The 19,015-nt window shown below is 47.5% G+C and overlaps 1 protein-coding gene across 1 annotated transcript in view; it reads right to left on the reverse strand.

Annotated features, from left to right (window-relative positions):
* Positions 1-442: 442 nt before the first annotated feature.
* The window catches only part of Zranb3 (zinc finger RANBP2-type containing 3), a 134,621-nt gene continuing 116,048 nt past the window's right edge, over positions 443-19,015 (reverse strand). The window contains 7 exon segments of the mRNA XM_051204011.1: positions 443-601; positions 2,026-2,157; positions 5,020-5,404; positions 6,154-6,264; positions 12,137-12,279; positions 13,489-13,590; positions 17,338-17,429. Coding sequence (XP_051059968.1) covers positions 443-601; positions 2,026-2,157; positions 5,020-5,404; positions 6,154-6,264; positions 12,137-12,279; positions 13,489-13,590; positions 17,338-17,429 — 1,124 coding nt within the window.

A 19,015-nucleotide genomic window follows, 5' to 3' on the forward strand; every position in this document is an offset into this window, starting at 1 on the left:
AACGAGGCAACATCCCACCCACACACACCCAACTCTGTTGTGGAGCTTATACAGTAAGCAGGCAGGTCATGGTGTGCCCAGAATCCCAGAATTCCATAGTAATGATGGCTTACCTCCAAAATTTCCCTGAGTTTTCTGGAATGTTTCATGTATACCACACAACCCAGAACCAACACTAACCAAGAAGCAACCGTCAGGTGACTGGGGATGTACTTATCACATATTATCTACGCACAGTGAAATGGCAGAGGTGTGCGGGGGAACAAAATGCTGAAACATAATTGGAAATCTGCACGAAGCACACAAGACCGCTGAAATGCTTCCCACTTCTGCTGGGTGCTTAACACAGAGCACGTACCACAAAATCTAAATTTCAGTTCTTGATTATGTTTGAAGACTTTTCACTCTTAAACACCAGACAAACATGAAGTGTCGAATCCCTCTACCTGCAGGCCATCTGCTCCAGTGTGGAATCCCTCTCCCTGCCGGCCATCTGCTCTGTCTACTTCTTTACCAGGAACCGAGTGATGTCTGATCCGTGCTTCAGTGCCAGGGAGCGTCGTCTCGCCTGAACCCTTTCCTTGGCTTGCTGTGCAGTTCTCTAGAAGTCAAGAGATGCCCGGTTCAGGGTAGGGGGAAGACAGTTTGCTGTACATTACCCAGATGTGCGGTGCTTAGCCTACAGGAGGCACTCCACGCTTCAGGCAGAGTGCTCCAAGCACAGGCAAGCGACCTGAGATCCTAGGTTAGTGGTCTCAGGAGAAAACGGGTCCTCGTGGAAGTGTCTCACTGCCCAGAAGACTATGAATCCTGCATTAGAGGACTAAGAGAAGCCATGAATCTCCTCAGCTGAGTAGGTGCTTACAATACATCTAAAGTTCCCAGAGTTTGGTGGGTATAAAGTTTGTCTTCTTGTTTTCTGAGCCCAGCTCAGAAAATTCATTCCCAAGTGAACACATAAATGACACTGTAGAAAGTCAAATGGATGGAATCGATCCTTCTGCTAAGTCCAAATAAAGAGAGATGGTTTAGTGGTTAAGAGCACACTGACTGCTCTTCTGAGGACCCAGGTTCAGTTCCCAGCACCCACAGGCAGCTCACAACTGTCTATAACTCCCAGACCTGACATCCTTATACAGACATACATGCAGGCAAAACACCAATGCAAATAAAAATAATTAAATTTGTTTTCCACAAGAATCCCAAAATCATTACGGACTACAGCCAGGATTTCTGCATCTTCTTAGAATCCCCCATGACAGCGCCCCTTACCATCAGGAAGTATTTTGGGAAGAACGACACCCAAATTCCCAAATATTTTCTATAAATGTTTGTTTTCATTGAAATGGACTTGGTTAATATATATATATATATATATATATATATGAATCCCTAAATCAAACAAACATAGGAAAGATGGCATTCCTTTTTGTGAAATCCTTTATTCCTTTAGATATGGTCTTATGTAGCAGCCCCACACTCACTGTGTAGCTAAGAATGGCCTTGAGCTCTTTGTTGTTGAGACGGATTCCGATTGTCTAGCTCTGGCTGTCCTGGAGCTTACTATGTAGACCAGGCTGGCCTCGAACTCAGAGATCCACTGGCCTCTCAAGTGCTGACTTAGAACTGTTTTTTTTTTTTTTTTTTTTCCCTAGACAGAGTTTCCCTCTGTGTAGCCCTGGCCGTCTGGAACTGGCTCTGAAGACCAGGCTGGCTTTAGTCTTGGTCCTCTTGCTTGTGCTACCAACACACCCAGTTTGTGCAGGGCAGGGATGGAACCCAGGGCCTTGTGAGTGTCAAGTGAGTGCTCTACCCACACTGAGCCGTACCCTCTGCCTGGAGAATGAATTACCAGGGTAGCAGCTGTCTTGCACCTGTGTGACTGGGCAATTCCACAGAGCCAAGTGTCAGTGACAAAAGAAACATTGGGCTCTCTGCTCCCAGATGGGGCTGCAAGCTTGCCCGCCCCCCAGTGGGCACAGTTGCCCCAGGGCTTGGACTCACGCCTGAGTGTCAGTCACTGACCTCCTTGTGGCACACCGTGCAGAGAGTCTGCAGGTTGTCCAGGGAGCACTGTCCTCCTCCCTCATACACTGGCTTGACGTGGTCCACCTGCCAGAAGTGGCCTTCTGCTGGGTCCCTCAGCATCTCATTTAGCTGCAGGAAGAACACACAGTCAGAGACATCATATGCCTGACCTCAGAGCGACAAAGACAGTATACTGCTGGCAGAAAAAAGACACAGAGCCCAATGGAACACAACAGAGGACCCAGAAAGAGACCCAGGCAGCCCTAGATTTATACTTTTTGACAGGTGTTGCAGTGCTTTGAGTAGTATGGCCCCACAGACTCGTGTGTTTGAGTTCTTAGCCCATAGGGAGTGGTACTGTTAGGTGTGGCTTTGTTAGAGTTAGTGTAACCTTGTTGGAGAAAGTGTGTCACATTGGGGCCAGGCTTTGAGGTCTCATATGTTCAAGCTACACATAGGGTGGTTCAGTCTCCTCCTGCCTGTGGATCAAGATGTAGGACTCTTGGATTCTTCTCTAGCACCATGTTTCCTGCCATGATGTCAGTGGACTAAAGGTCTGAACTGTAAGCCAGCCCCAATTAAATGTTTTCCTTTATAAGAGTTGCTGTGGTCATGATGTCTCTTCACAGCAATAGAAATCCTAAGACAGATGTCAAACATACACCCTGGAAAAAAAGACAACCTATTTCGTAGATGGTGCAGGCCAAACTGAACATTTGTAAAGAAGGCACTTTTGAGAAAATGTGTAAGGCTCTGGGATGGACCAGTGACCTGACCAATAGTGTCGACCCCTGAGGCATTCCCGGGTAGCAAGTTGGTGCAGTTGACTGTGTCCTGCTGATTTTTGTCAATACATGTCTTTCTCTATTCTGAACTGAACTTTCTGCCTTCTGTTAGAAGGAACAGATTGAGATTTGGAAGTAACTAGAAATTTCATTCTAAATTGCAGTCTTAGAAGAAAAGACTGTGTTTGGTTCTGCCTTTTGCAGCCAATTTTTTCTCTCAGAGCATCTCTGAAAGACGCAATGATCCAGAAAATGTCTTTATTTCTCTGGTAAATGTGCAGTGGATCTCTGGGGGGACAGCTGTCAAAATGCTGAATTTGCCCATGAAAGACTCCTATTCAGTCGGCATCAGCTTCTTGCCAAGGTTTCTTCCCCCAGACATCCTGGGTGCGATGTCTAACATGTGACTGCTACAGACCAAGACAGGTCACTTTCAGGATGACCTTGAGTCCTTTCACATCTTCAGAAAGCCCGCATGCCTGGGCAGCAGGCAATTTGGGAGCTTGACTGATATGCTCCTAAGGGTGCGGTTTCTCCCTCATCAGTCAGACCAAGGGAAATCTCAGGAACTCTGTTAGAGAAATAGTGTGTCTCTAGATCCAAGAGACACATCAGTTCCTCTTTTAGAAATGAATGTTAGCCCATTCTATCATAATGTAGCAGGTGAATTCAATTAAAACAGATACTTTTTTATCAATTAATTTTCGTCAGGGTTTCTCTGTGTGGCCCTGGCTGTCCTGGCACTCACTCTTTAGACCAGGCTGGCCCCAAACTTGCAGAGATCCTCTTGCCGTTGCCTCCCTAGTGCTGGGACTAACGGTGTGTGCCACCATACCTAGCTAAAAATATGTAATTTGTTTAACCGACAGGAATTTACCTGATATTTTAGTGGGCAGCGATTGCCTGGGAGACTCTTTTTTGATTAAGCACACCACAAAATGAAACATTTTCCTTTAGTTGGAAACTGAGAATACTTTTTCTAAGAAGATCACATATCTGACTGTGCTTTGGAAGCTGAGTGAATACTGATGAGTGTGCTAGGCACAATAACTGGCCATAAACTTTTATTAAAATGGTATTTTACAGTGGACCGCACACACAGCCTTGTCACTGTAAGCCGTAAGACACTAACACTGGAAACAGCTCAGGGCCTGTTTGCAGCCATGTCCCACCTCTTAAAACAGAGTCAGAGCCCAAGCACACCCTGAGACCGTACAGCCACGACTCAGGAAGCTGTCGGGACAGGGAAGCAAGTCAGGGGACATACAGAATGCAGGAAGCTCTACCCGGAAATGACCCTGTTTCTTTCCCTAATCAACAGTATAAAAAAGGGAGGGGGTGCTAGAGACTAAACCAAGCATAAATGGCATTACATGCAAAACTAAGACATGCTTGGATCCCGATTTGACCAAAATAAAAAGACAGTCTTGAAAAGTAGACATGCACTTCCTATAACGGAGGGATTACTGTGATTCTATTTTAGGAGAGGAAGAACTCAGAGGAGGGAAGAGGCGGGAACAGGGAGGGGAAGCAAGAAGGAGGGATGGGAATGGGGGGAGGGGGAGGGAAGGAGGAGAGGGAGGGGCACGGTAAGAGAGGCAGAAAGGGAAGGGAACTGGAAAGAAGGAAAAGACAGGAAGTGGAAGAGAAGGAGGGAAGGGGAAAGGAAGGGGGAGAAAGGAAGAAGGAGGGGGAGGGGGGAAGAACAAAGGAGAGAGGTAAGAGGGGGGCGGGGGTGGAGAGGAGGGGCGGGGTGGAGAGGAGGGGGCGGGGTGGAGAGGAGGGGGGCGGGGGTGGAGAGGGGGGCGGGGGTGGAGAGGGGGGGCGGGGGTGGAGGGGGGGCGGGGGTGGAGAGGGGGGGGCGGGGGTGGAGAGGGGGGGCGGGGGTGGAGAGGAGGGGGCGGGGTGGAGAGGAGGGGGCGGGGTGGAGAGGAGGGGGCGGGGTGGAGAGGAGGGGGCGGGGTGGAGAGGAGGGGGGCAGGCAGGCATTGCCCATGAGCCGCATAATGGAGGCAAGCTGACTGAACAAAGCGAGAGACAGATGGAAGCCAACAGCAACATGGTAACTGCGAACGCTGGGGGATGCTGGGTGGGTTCTTTATTTTCTCTCCCTTGGTTCACATTGTTACAAGGCTAGAAACTGACAGAGTCCACGGGCATTCGCCACTGACCGCACCACTGCCCCTGACAGGCCATGACGACATACCTGCTCCAATGGGAGCTTTGCAGTCCAGGCAGCATCTAGAAGATTCTTCCTCTGACTTTTAGGAGCATCTCTTACCCGAAGAAAGAGTTCGTGTGCATTCACCCTGCATAGCTGACACACACCATGTTCTGTCGCAAACACCTGGGCCCTCAGGTAACTGTTACTGGATCGGATCCAGAATTCCTCCTGGCATTTCTGGGAGCAGAACCGTGAGTCCCAGGCGCTGAGCCCTTGCTCAGGCTGGCAGGTGGGTTGCTGGCAGCGGAGACAGAGTGGCCTCCCTTCCTTATCCACGGCCTGAATGTAGCCTTTGGATGAGGTTGGCTCAACGGTGGGGTCAGCCGGACAGGGCTTCAGAGACGGGACACAGGCTCTGTCAAGCTTTCTACGATTGAACAAGACACCGTACGGGTGAGCAATGAAGCTGGGCCCAGATCTGATGTTCAGTCAGGAGGTGAAATAGCTGTGGTCGGTACCCCATAGTCACCCCACAAAAATGAATTCGACACAAGCACCCCCTTTCGGGCACTGAGCACTTGCAGACGGCAGCCGATGCTGGCCAATGAGACGCACCTGAAATGCTCATTCAAACTAGTGCGAGCTCCCTGGTGTCTGCGCTGCCCTCACTGGCTGGCACAGACACCTCCTCAGCCTCGGCACTATGGATTCTTCCTGGTTTTTTGCTGCCTTGCAGGGCGAAGGTACTGTCACAGCCAGAGGGACAGGGATAAGAACAGAAAACCTGCTAAATTTCAGGTTTCTCCAGGTAAACGCCAAGTTGACCAGGTAAACATTAGAGGTGGAACACAACAGGGCACTCGCTCACTGGACCAGATCCCAAGCATACTGGGTTGATGACAGCCCACTGGGACAGCGCCAGGCTGGCTCAGGGCTCAGGCCTGAGGTCAGGTCGCCCAGGCTTGGGGCAGGTCACATGGGGCCCTGGTTTGGGGCATCCCTCATCTCTAATGTCTACGGTGATGAGCTCATGGCCTCTGAGGTTGTTAGAAGGCCTAAAAAGCTACTGACTCGTGACGTCTGAAGTGGCCACAGCAGGGGGCTGTCATCACAGAAATTGCTGTGTGATATGGAAGCAGTGTTCTTTACTATGTGTAAGAATCACGGGCCACTTACTCTTTAGAAGGGTCCTGTGTCCTGGATTCCCTGGCGATCAGACGGATGTGGCCGCCATCAGCTTTCACCTTATTCATGGAGGCCGTGGCAACATCTTCTTTAGTGATATATCTAGAACAATTAGATGTTAAATATGTTTTTTCCTCATACAGGAGTTTCTGGGGAGGGAGACACATGGCTCGGTGTTTACCCGCTGCCGAGGCGCCCGTGCTCCGGTAATTAAATCTTCAGCCATGCCGCCGTAAGCAACCCTGAGTAAGTTCACAGGCCACACACACACACACACACACACACACACACACACACACGAAGGGGTGGATACAGAAGTGAGACTAGCTAAGAAGAAGAGGCCAGTGGGAGGGGACAAGGGAGGGTATTGGGGGGTGAGTGTGGATATAAAAAGGAAAAGTTTCAGTATTCTTTCCTGTTTTGAGTCCCATTTTGTAGTCTTGGCTGGCCTGAAACTCCCTGTGTAGGCCAAGCTGGCCTTGAACTCGCAGAGATCTGCTTGTCTCTGCTTTACAAAGTGCTGGTGTTAAGAATGTGCGCTACTCAGTTATTTTCTGCATTTTTAGAAAATCCTTGCAATTTAAAAATTGTGTGTGTGCATGTATGCATGTACACACAGAGAGGAAGAGACGAAGGAGGGAGGATGGAGAGAGAGAGAGAGAGAGAGAGAGAGAGAGGAGAAAGTGAGCACCAGCATGAGTGAGCACATGCAGTACCTACAATGGCCAGAAGAGGGCACCAGATTCCTACTGGAAAAGGAGTAATAAGCAGTTGTGAGCTGTCCAATATTGGGTGCTGGAAATCAAACCCAGATCCTCTTAAGCAGCAAGTACTTGTAACCCTCGTAACCACTGAGCCAGCTCTATAGCCCCTTAAATCTTTTAAAAACAAGGACTGAACTCAAGTTTGGTGGCAAATACCTTTACCCACTGAGCCATCTAGCCAGACCACCGTGGGTTGCCAATACAATCTCAACTTGATGGATGTCCCTTTTCCACCCGGTACCAACTCTGGAACCTACCTCATGCGTGCTAGTCAAGTGTTCTGCACTGTTTTCTCAAGCAGTATCTGTAACTTAGGTTCACAGTGCTCCTGGCAAAAGCAAGGTCCAATTATGTTTCCTATGCTGACCATGACGTTTGGAAACATGTGTGTCCTTCTGGCTGCTACTTGTTATGTGGGAAACGCATATAACTTTGCTCCCAATCAGTTGTCACGACATTCACTCCTCCAAGGAACTCGAGAGTCATTCATGATTTTTAATTGTTAACTAAACACTGCCTAGTTGAGGCATTGCTGGGATCTGCTTAGCCTGTGGGCACGTCTGTGGGCAAACGTCGATAGTTCACTAGCGTAGGAGGTACCAGCCACTGTGGGTGGCACCATTTCCTGGCAGATAGATGGCCCCACTTTGTGTAAGAAAGCTAGCAAGAACACAAACAGAGCGAGCCAGACGGATAACCAGCAGGCAGCAAACCTCATGGTTCCTCCCTCTTAGGAGTTCCCAGCCCAACTTCCCTCATCGATGATGGAGTGTGACCTGAAGTAGAAGCCGATCAAATCCTTTCCTGTCCAAGTTACTCCTGCTGAGTATTTCCTTATAGCGAGAGAACTAGAACACCGACATTTTCAAAGTTGGAAGAAAGGAAAGAGAGGATGTGGGCATAATGATCAAATACACGCATGACTGACAGTCTAAAGGGAACTGCCTCTCAAGCTGCAGGAAACTTCCCAAGTGAGTCCCTCGTCTTCTGAATCTCTCTGAGGCCTCAGCAAATCACCTCTTCAGCCTCAACCCTGCACAGCTTTTGTGTGAACGAGTCTTTTAGTTAACTGAGTTCAACTGGATCTCCTATAAGCTCAGGGTTTCGGCCCAAAATAGCAGCCCCTTAACTTGCTCTTTTGGTGCGGGAACCAGACCCTCTAGCGAACTATCAGTAACACACCTGGTGTAGATGCTAGAAGTAAAAAAGAAAATAATTCATTTAAAGGTGAAGGGGGAATTAAGTAGGTGAAATGCAAATTATCCAATTATTTTTTTTCTAATTAGCATGACCCAGTTTCTAAGCTAGTTTACCCTTACTGTAGATATTTTAAATTCCACATAAATTTAAATACAAATTTCTTCATGCCCAGATTTTTATTTTTTAACGTGGGTGATGGGGATTTGAATACTGGCCTTCGTGCCCACACAGCAAGTTCTCTTTACTCACCGGAACCATCTGCCCAGCCCTCTCTATTCATTTTAATTGTTCCATGCACTCCATAATGTGGAGGATAAACCATGTAATGACCTATGAACCCAGTTTCTGATTAGTGGGCTGTGAGGCAACATTTATACCCACCACATTTAAAAAATGCTCTAGAGTCTAAAGAAGACACGGGTCTCTAAAGATATTTTGGTTTGTGCGTGTAGCTGTTTGTCTGCACACATGTCTGTGTACCACTTGTGTGCCTAGTGCGTTAGGGAAGCAGAGGTGGCATCTGATCTCCTGGAGCTGGAGTTACAGTCTGTCTTGAGCTGCCCTGTGGGTGCTGGGAACTGAACCTGGGTCTTCTAGAAGAGCAGCCAGTGCTCCTAACCCCTGAACAATCTCTCCAGCCCTCCACTGTATTTTTAACACATGAACTGTATATATAGGAATTAGGGTCATGATCCAGGGCTTAAAGTGCTCGATGAGCAAATGTGAGAACCAGGGTTTGGATGCCCAAGAACCCACGTGTATGCGATAGGCGTGGCAGCCCACTGAACTCTGCCTCAGAAACCATATAAGTAAGCTATGGGTTTGAGAGACATGCCTCAGTGAAAAAGATAGAAAGGCAATTGAGGATATTCCCTACACACACACACACACACACACACACACACACACACACACACGAAACACAAACACACATATATACTAAATCCCCAGAACTAGAACTTTTAACTCTAGGTTAAAAGTCTTGGCTGCTTTGAGCTGCACTTAGTGCCATACACCTTTAATCCCAGCACTTAGGAGACAGAGGCAGGTGGATCTCTGTGAGTTCAAGGCCAGCCTGGTCTACGTAGTGAGTTCTGGGACAGCCAGAGAACACAGTGAATACGGTGAGAGAAAACAAAAGCCAACGACAGTCTCGGCTGCTGTATGTGTGGGTAAGTCCTGACAGGCTGTTCTCTGCTGCAGTGTGGCAGTACAGGGCTCTACCAGTGGGGAGCGCTCATCTCCTCATGTTTTCACTAGCAAAACAACGCCAAGACTAACAGGGTAGCAGGCATCTGGACCCCAGTGGTCCTATGGTGTGATGGGAGGCAGACAGGAGAGCCCTGGAGTTTCTGGGCCATCTAGGCAGAATTAAATACTGAACATGACCACTTGCTTTCATATAAAAAGGTTAAACATTAAGTTTTTGGAAACTGTAAGAAAGACATTGAGGGCAAAGAAGGGAAGTGACACCTTTTAAGACTTAGTGTCAAGTTACCAATATTCCATTTTTCATTGTGGCCTGCAGACATTCATGGAAGTAAGTATGCCAGCTCCCAAAAGGAGTATGGTAAATCTCAATTTTCGCAAACACAGAACACTGGTACCTACAAAAACCAGTGTCTGAATAAGATTCCAGTAGAGGATAGACATCTAAAAAATTTCTAAAGATTTTTTTTTTTTTTTTTCCTGAGTGTTCTATCTGCCTGTATGCCTGCACACCAGAAGAGGGCATTAGAGCTCACTAGAGATTGTTGTGAGCCACCATGTGGCTTTTGGAAGAACAGCCAATGCTCTTGACCTCTGAGCCATCGCTCTAGCCCCCAGGATAGGCATTTTTAAAAGAAGTGTGTGCCTTGGGAAGTGGCTCATAGTGATGGATTGATGGATATATCCCTGGGCTCTAGGGTGCTGGCCTGCTAGTAGGAGGGTCAAACATAACAGGACTGCCACTAAGTCAGGCCCAGTCTTTGAGAAATGGAACTCATTCAGGAACAATGCCATGGTTGTCGGTCTTGGTCATTTCCAGTCATTGTGACTGAGTCATCTGGAAGCTGGCTTCGATACCTCAGCTTGAATAAGGCCTACAACTAACTGCTGGGGCTCTTTGCTGTAGCTGTAATCTTGTGGGACATCTAATCATTTTTTTCAGGAATACCAAAATTTAGTGCTTTTGTCTTTTTTGTTGTTGCTCTTCTTGAGACGTTCAGTGTGTGTGTGTGTGTGTGTGTGTGTGTGTGTGTGTGTGTGTGTGTGTGTGTATGAAAGTGTGAATACATTTGGGTGCATATATGGAGGCCGAGGGTAGTTGTCAGGTGTCTTGCTGCTGGATCACATCCCACATTACCAAAACAGGGTCTCTTGCTGAGATGGGGCTCTCTAATTTGGCCGGTCTAGCTAGTCAGCTTGCCCAAAGGACCCCTGTCTCTGTGTCCTGAGCTGATGGCTGCATCAACTCAGCTTATATCTGGGTGCTGGGGTATGAACTTTGGTCTTCATACAGGTGATGTACATACTGAGCCATGTCTCCAGCCTGACATCTAATAATTTAAAGACATGAATCCTCCCTGCGCATGCCTAGGAAGGGAAGTGTGATGCATCTCTCTTCATCTAAGAGGTTCCTGCGTTAAATTTCTCTAAAAAGTAATCAGGTAGGATGAGAAGGGGGAGAGACTAGGGGTCTAGCGCTGCCTCTGGGGGGGGGGCTCTGCCTCTCAGCCCGGGCTCCGGCACCTGCTCTGTAGACACACCCTTCCTCCTGCCACAGCCACTCAGTGACGGCCAGCACAGGATGTCCCTTTCTCTTCCTCCCTCTGATCAGTCACCAAGGTGTCTAGATGAACCCTGGCAACATCCCCTTCCGATCCCAGGGTCGATTCCTTAAACAAGGAGGTCCCTAGGTGTGTTCTGTAGTTGTGGTCATCTAAAACGCCTCCACTGCGACCCTTAAGGGGACATGGTGCCTGTGGAGGCCAGAGGAGGGAGGACTTAGATCCCCTTGAACTGGATCACAGATGACTGTAAGCCGTGATGCGTGTGCTGGGAACCAAACCCAGGTCCTCTGCAAGAGCCGCAAGGTCACATAACCACTGAGCTATCTCGCCAGTCCCTTACTTATTAATGCAATAAAGACTTACAGAGGAAGGTGTGTTAGGTTTGTCACTCTGGGATTTCCTTCATACAGAGAACTTTACTACAGAGCAGCTGGCAACTTCTCCTGGCACCTCTTTGTTCCGTGCCGAGAGAACCAGGGTCTGTGACCACAGAGAAAGCCACTGAAGGGAGTCACAGATGCTTACGATGTCACATATGGGATTAGAAATGGACTTTTGGTGATGATGGCAGATGATACTAAAAATGTGTCACAGTTAACCTTTACTTTCCAACCACGGACCTGACCATTATTTTCCACTTCTAGAAACACGGTGGCATGTTACAATAGGACCAGCCCCTGCTGCATGGCAGGTGGAGACCCAGTACATGCCCTGAGTCTCTCTGCAGTAACTGCCCAGGCTCAGTAGCTCGCAGGTGCCACAACCCCTGTCTCTGAGTAGGGTTCCCTATAAGCAAAGTACAACGTGATGTCTTCCAGCAGACCTCACTGAAATCGCTGCTATGAAATGATGTAACTATTACTAAGTATAATTCCTTTTTTCCTCCCTCCCTTCCTCCGTCCCTCCCAGTAAGGTCTCATGTTGCCCAGACTGTCTTTGAACTCCTCATATAGCTGGGAATGACCTTGAGTTCCTGATCTTCATGCCCCCCCCCCTTAAGGGATGGAATTAGAAGTGTGTGCCCACAGCTGGTTTATTCAGTGCTACAAAGGAGCCCAGGGCTTGTAGAGGCAGGTCAACACACTATCTGCGGCATAGTTTCCTCAACTTACTAAAATGTCATCAGTGGTCCACAAGGCGCCTCGGATGCTTACAACATCTCAGACGGGGATTGGAATGCAATCAGCCAATAGAAAGAGCCATGGGAAACAAGACGGGAGGAAAGGCCACTCCTACCTCTTAGCACTGTTCTCTCTGGCCTGTTGTTTTGTGATCTCTTCCAAGGCCAGGAGTGGGCTGTGGAACAGCCGCCCACTTTTCCTGATCACCTTCTGCTTCATGGCAGTCAGACTAGTCCACTCTCGGACAAACCTCAAAATCTGGCAGGAGAAACGAGGAAGAGTTCACAGTTCCCCTTTGAAAGTCACGGTATTCACAACCTCAGAAAACCGATGTCTTACAGCACCCTCAAACAGCTTGAGTCCTATAGTTTGTCTCCTCAACTGGACACACGACTTCCATGGTATGGATTGCCTATGCCCTTCGATCCAGAGTCTCTAGAGGCACTTCAACAGTCCAGCACATGCCCTGATCACACAGGCTCCAACAGTGAGCATGCGCTCACAGGGCACAAGTACGGACCCCTGCAGCAGCCCGGGGGAAAGCTGACTGCAGGGGAGCAGATGCTGCAGGGGCCACAGAGGATGGAGCAACTCCCCACCATCACCCTGTAGTACATGCCTCAGACAGCACAGGACAAAAGCCAGCGATAAACTGAGACTTGTCACAATTGTTCTTTATTAATCAATCATGGGTAACCGGTTCACTGGCTTTGGTTTTATTACCTATCAGTCTGTCTGTCTGTCTGTCTACCTACTTACCTATCATCTACCTATCTCCATCAATCACATATCTATGTATCTATATATGCATCTACCCAATCTGTCTATCATCTCTCCGAATCTGAGCATCAGTATTAACTGATGCCAAAGGAAATAGCTCACCGCTATAGCTCACCGCTACCTCATGCTATCAGAGGCTGCAGCTTGACCTCCAGGCACTATTTCATTTCCACGAACAGGACAGTAAAAGCAAAACCAAGCAAACCAAACCCCGGCTCTTCCTTGCAGATATAAATGACGGCACACACGAGGAGGTTAGGATCTCCCAGGCAGCTGCCTGGCCTGCAGCTGCAGCTGCAGCACTCGGGGCCGTCTGGCAGTGAATCCAGAGTCACAGTGTGGTATCATCCTGGCTCTTTGGAATGTGCCATTGTCAGAATTTAACCTCAGAAGACGAAGTGTGATTCCGACAGATGTATCACCGCTGCTAATCCGACGGATGAGATGAAATATGTCTGCCTTCACAGCCATGGCAGGTGTGATCACTCACCAAGCAAGCAGATGCCACATTTATTCTTAGCACTGGTGCAATTAATAGACACTGACTGGATGGATAAAAATGCAGCCTGCAATCTGACTCTGCGACAGTCATAAGGTTTGTTTCATTAAACTAAAAGTGACCTCTAAAATTACTAAAATAATTTCATTTCAAATAAATGCAACTGTATTATTTAGCACTCTTCTTACCAGTGAGCGATTCTGTTTTAGTTGAAAGCTTGCTGGTAAGTCCTCCCAAAGGTCTAGTTTTATATCCAAAGGAATGAAATTACAGCTCATCGGCTTTCCATCCTGATAACAGATGAGGAGACCTTGTTAGTGCACTTTAGTCCACAGGTACCAGTAACTACTTAAAGTTTAATTCTAATGCAGCATGGCTAGTCTCCTAAAAAGCACACCAGGAGGCACATTTGAGACGAGGGTGTACCCCACATGAGTCCCCTGCAGAGCTGAGGTGAGACAGGGTGCGGCACTCTACCTGGACACGGCCCAAGCATCCTGCAGTCAGCCTGGATGCTGTACTCACTGCCCCGACATAATTCTCCCCTGCCTAACCTTGGAGGAATACACAGGGATGATAAAAAACTGTAAACTAACACAGAAGAGAAGCACATCCTCGACAGTAACACAAGCACCTGCAAATCCCCAAGTGATCTTTAGAGTATTAAAGAGCTGTCTCCTAGCAAATGACAGCATTCATAAACATCTGACTGTCCCTCCCCGGGTGGGCTGACACAGCTGCCCATTGTCACTGTCAGGAGGGGAAGGGAGACAGAGAAATTCTAGAGACTTATTTAAAAATCTGCTTCTCCAAAGCCATGTTACATTGCTGCTCCATGAAGACCAGCTGTCCACGCTCCTATCTGCAGAGGAAGCTAGAACTGCATCGAGGAGGGCCACCTCTCAAGCCCGAGCGGATGTCGTCTTTTTATTTATTTTTCGGTTTTTCGAGACAGGGTTTCTCTGTGTTGCTTTGGAGCCTGTCCTGGAACTCGGTCCTTTTTAAAGGAGGGGATGACTGCCACGTGAAAATTCACTACATCAACAACAGTTCCTCATATTCAAATCTCTTAGTCAAAACAAATGCCAGCAGCCCACAATTGTTTTGGAAGAAGAAAACGATGCCGGCATTTATGACGTGATATTTACCTGTGTATGTAATCACATAATTCTAAATTTGGAGATACAATTCCAGATCCTGGACTTGGGATTCTCCCAGCAATAATCAGTTCTTCCTGACATAGGGTGCTAAAGTTCTGTTGCTGACTCCCCATGGGTTACATGCGTAGGCAGTGAACTAAGGATTTTACAAACTTCTGCTTGTAGAGGGGTTCCTTGGGCCCTTCTAGGGTAAAACGGTAAACTTTCCTCCCCACCCAGTCATAGCTGAGAAAAGAAGTCGACATTTCATCCGTCTACATCTCCTGTTTAGGAAATGACAGTAGCTGAATGATGCTATTTTTATGGTAATGGGATATGAAAGTATTTGGAACAGCCATAAAAATGTCTGTGAGTCTGTGGACAGAAATGTTAAGGGCAGGAAGCCCAGGCGGAGACCAGGAGGCTGCTTGGGTACTCCACCTTTTATCAGGAATATCTAAGTATAGATTGTTTCCTCCATCTCCACCCCAAGGAGGAAGGCCACTGCCCATACAATACAGTGTTTGCAGACCCAAGGGGCTTCTGAAGCCATGCTCTGTTCTGACTGGGCAGTCTCTTGGCTCCTAATCTTTATCTATCCATGTGGGGTCATCGTTCTGCTCCTTCCATGCGACGGTGAGAAGGGCACAGCCTGGAGCTCCATCAGGAGGTGGGCACGTGTACTAAAGACTGCTTGGAGGGGCGTGGGCAAGTCCTGCGTGCTCCCCAGTCTGCCTCCCCTCGTGCAGAAGCTCCCCAGTCTGGGCTGGGATTCAGGACCACGGGGGGGACAAGTACCGCCTTGCTTGGTCTCTGGTGACTCAGTCTCATTGTGGTCCCACAGTGGATGCTGTGCAGTGATTTGGTGCCTGCAATCATTTCCTTCTGACTGAACGTGATGGCACAGCACACACATATAGCAAATCTGCTTTAGCAGAAAACACAATTGGGGGCTGGAGAGATGGCTCAGAAGTTAAGAGCACTGGCTGCTCTTCAGAGGTCCCGAGTTCAGTTCCCAGCACCCACATAAGATCTGGTGCCCCTTCTGGCATACAGGCATAAATGCAGGCAGAACACTGTATGCATAATCAATCAATCTATCAACCAATCAATCTTTTAAAAAAAGAAAACACAGTTGAAGGCAGTTTGGTCCCTTCCTTCCGTCCTTCCTTCCGTCCTTCCTTCCTTCCTTCCTTCCTTCCTTCCTTCCTTCCTTCCTTCCTTCCTGATTTTTTGAGACAGGGTTTCTCTGTGTAACAGCCCTGGTTGTCCTGGGACACACTTGTAGACCAGGCTGGCCTCGAACTCACAGAGATCCACCTGCCCCTGCCTCCTGAGTGCTGTGATTAAAGGCGTGCACCACCACTGCCTGGCTCTTTCTTTGCTTTTTCAGTGCTCGATAGTGAACTCAGGGCCTTGTACATGCCCAGCAAACACTGTTCTATTAACCAACATTCTCAGCTCCTTAAGTCATATCTTAAAAACCATTCTTTCAAGCTAGCAAGATGGTTACATGGGGAAAGGTGTTTGATGCCAAGTGCGTGAACTAAGATCAATTCCCTGAACCCATGTGATAGGAGGAGAGAATGGAGTCCTGAAGTTGTTTTCTGATCTCCACACACATGCGACACAAGAAAGTCTCCTACACTAAAGAAATACAATAGTGAAAGAGACAAAAAGTATCCTTTCAATAGAATGGACCATGTATTTATAAAATTGCAAACACAGTTTCTATTAGAAATTCAAAACTGAATAAACAGGTATTTAAAATCTCTGCCAACTTCTCCATACTCATATCAGCGTAGTTAGGCTAATGATTCTCACATAGCTGCCAAGCTCTTCTCAGAGGGCTACGGAATCACAAGTTGGGGTATTATCTGTCTGTCAAGCTCTTACTCCCCAATGACTGAGTTCTCCTTAACAGTCTTGCAGGTGGATCTCTGAGTTTGAGGCCAGCACGGTCTACAGTGTGAGTTCCAGGACAGCCAGGGCTACCGAGAAACCCTGTCTTGACCACCCCCACACTCCCAAAACAAAACAAACAAAACAAAACAAAAAAAAAAAACAAAAAACAAAGCCAAACAAAAAGCACTTGTTATTTGTACAAATACCAGTTATTTTTAAACTGATTAGGAATACGCGAATATTTTAAGTGTCTTCATTTTACTACAGAATGGATTGGGTATCAATAGGTATAACCCATAATCAACAAGAGCTCTGTGTGGCTTCAATACGATTTTGTCATAAAAAGGGCTCCTCAGACTAAAATGTGTGACCTTTGCCAGCAGAGGAAGCCTTCTGTCTGACATCCAGCATGGAGGGTGGGGTGGGGGTGAGGCAGTTGAAGAAAGGGGTCCGGTGTTAGGCAGCTACAAAAACATTGCTAAAAATGCTAAGAGATCTACAGGAATGAGCTTATTCTATCCTTGCAACAAACCCTCCTTACATTTTATTTATTTGTTTGTTTGTTTGTTTGTTTTTTTGAGACAGCATTTCTCTGTGGTTTTAGAGGCTGTCCTGAAACTAGCTCTTATAGACCAGGCTGGTCTCGAACTCACAGAGATCTGCCTGCCTCTGCCTCCTGAGTGCTGGGACTAGAGGTATGTGCCACAATCCCCCGGCCCTCCTTACATTTTATAGCTGAGGCAATTGAAGCAGAACACACAGCTGGACGTGTCCAAGATAAGCAATAACACTGACATCGAGGTCTCCTTCCCTGAAGTCTAAATATTCTGCTTTTGTCTCTCATTGTCTTTAGATTTTACACAGGAATTTGATGATGAGCTATGTGGAGGGAAAAAACAGGGCGCCTGTCTCACTGTTAAAGATCTTCATTGAAAGGTGGCACAGGAAAGTCTGTCTTTATATTCTGAGATACAGGGTGCGTGTGACACTCACCTTGGTGTAGAGGTGGATCCGGTCTGTGTTCCTACTTGCACAAAACATGAAGGTCTCCCACACAGGAAGGGTGCCTGAATTGTTCAACTGCTCTAAGGAAGAAGACAAAAGAGGATCTGAAAGGCCGGCCTACCCTCTGTCTAAAGCGGCAGATTTGGATCTGGAGACATGGATGGCTCAGCAGCTAGGAACATTTGCTGACCTTTCAGAGACTGCAGTTTGATGCCCAACCCCCACTGGCGTGGCTCATAACTCCCTGTAACTCCCGCTTGAGCGGCTGTAATGCCCTCCTCTCTGGGTATCCACACACACGGGCTCAGACACATAAATAAAATAAAATAGATATTCAAGAAATAGCGTATTTCTCTGTTGTACAGGTTATAATGATGAAATAGTGATGTATGATAAGCTTGTCTGTCTAGGTTTGAAATAAAATTCTCAAGGCAGGTCTTAAAAAGCATCAGCATATTTGGAACCTGGGCAGCCTTTTGCTAATGACTGAACAAGTAGCAACCGATTTAGAATCTTTGGAGAGATGTGAGTTTGTCAGAAGGGACCCTTCCCTGACACCAGAAACCATCACCAGACTTGAAGGGGCTTAGAATGTCTCCCCTTTGCTAAGCATCCTGCAGCTGGAACGAAATAGCCCCCATTTGATGATGAGCATCAGGACAGCCCTGCGGAGTACCACTGATGTGCCTGGTTCCCTGTCTCATCCACACGGAGATGACTAGACATGCTTAGTTCCTCCTCGGCACTTAAAAGCATTTCCTGGGTCCCATTACCCAGAATTCTCCAGAAGAGACAAAACTAGTGGAGGCAAGTCTACATAATAATTAGAGTCAAAGGGGCTGAGGCTGTAGACTGTTTGTCTAGCATGCCGAAAGACCCTGGGATGGACCCCTAATACAACTAAAGTGAGTGCAGTTAATGCCCACTAAACAAATCAGTGGCCCAGGAATTACACTAACTACGATCCTCACTGCATCTCTCATATGAAAAGCACATTTTAACAGGATCTCAGCCATAAAATGGGCTCTAGAGTTGCACTCTTAAAATGCACTTACTATTTTTTATTTATGCGATGTGTACATCTGGGCGAGTTGATGTGCACTGTGTGCATGCAATGCCAGTGGGGGCCAGAAGAGGGCATCAGATCCCAAACTAGAGTTAAAGTGGTTGTGATGCCCTTGGTTTGGGTCCTGGGAATCCAAAGTCAGATCGCTCTTGGCCACTGGCTGTCTCTCCAGTTGCAGAGCTTATACGTTTAGTTCAGCTGTGCTTTGTCACTGACCTTCGAACATTCTTTCCCAGATCTAGAAGCTCAGCTTCACTTTGCTGTCCCACTAGGCAATACCATCATCACACTATAGTTTCCTAGTCTAGGCACTGGCTACGTTACAAGTCTAGTTTGTGGACTATTCCTATCAATGAAAAGAAACAACAAACTCCAAGAACTAGAGAATGACAGGGAGGGACATGATAGTGGGAAGGGAGAGGGGAGGGCAAACGTGGTTAAGGTACAATATGCATATATAGAACTGTCATCGTGAAAAGCCACTCGCTCACAAAATGAGTGAGTGTTAATGATTCTCAGAAATTGGTAGCTAATAGTCAACGATGACAAAGGCATGTTGCAATTATTATTGCCTAGGTGGCAGCTGTTAAGAAGTTGCTG

Source organism: Phodopus roborovskii, unplaced genomic scaffold, assembly GCF_943737965.1.
Source record: "Phodopus roborovskii unplaced genomic scaffold, PHOROB, whole genome shotgun sequence".
In the NCBI taxonomy this organism is placed as follows: domain Eukaryota; kingdom Metazoa; phylum Chordata; class Mammalia; order Rodentia; family Cricetidae; genus Phodopus; species Phodopus roborovskii.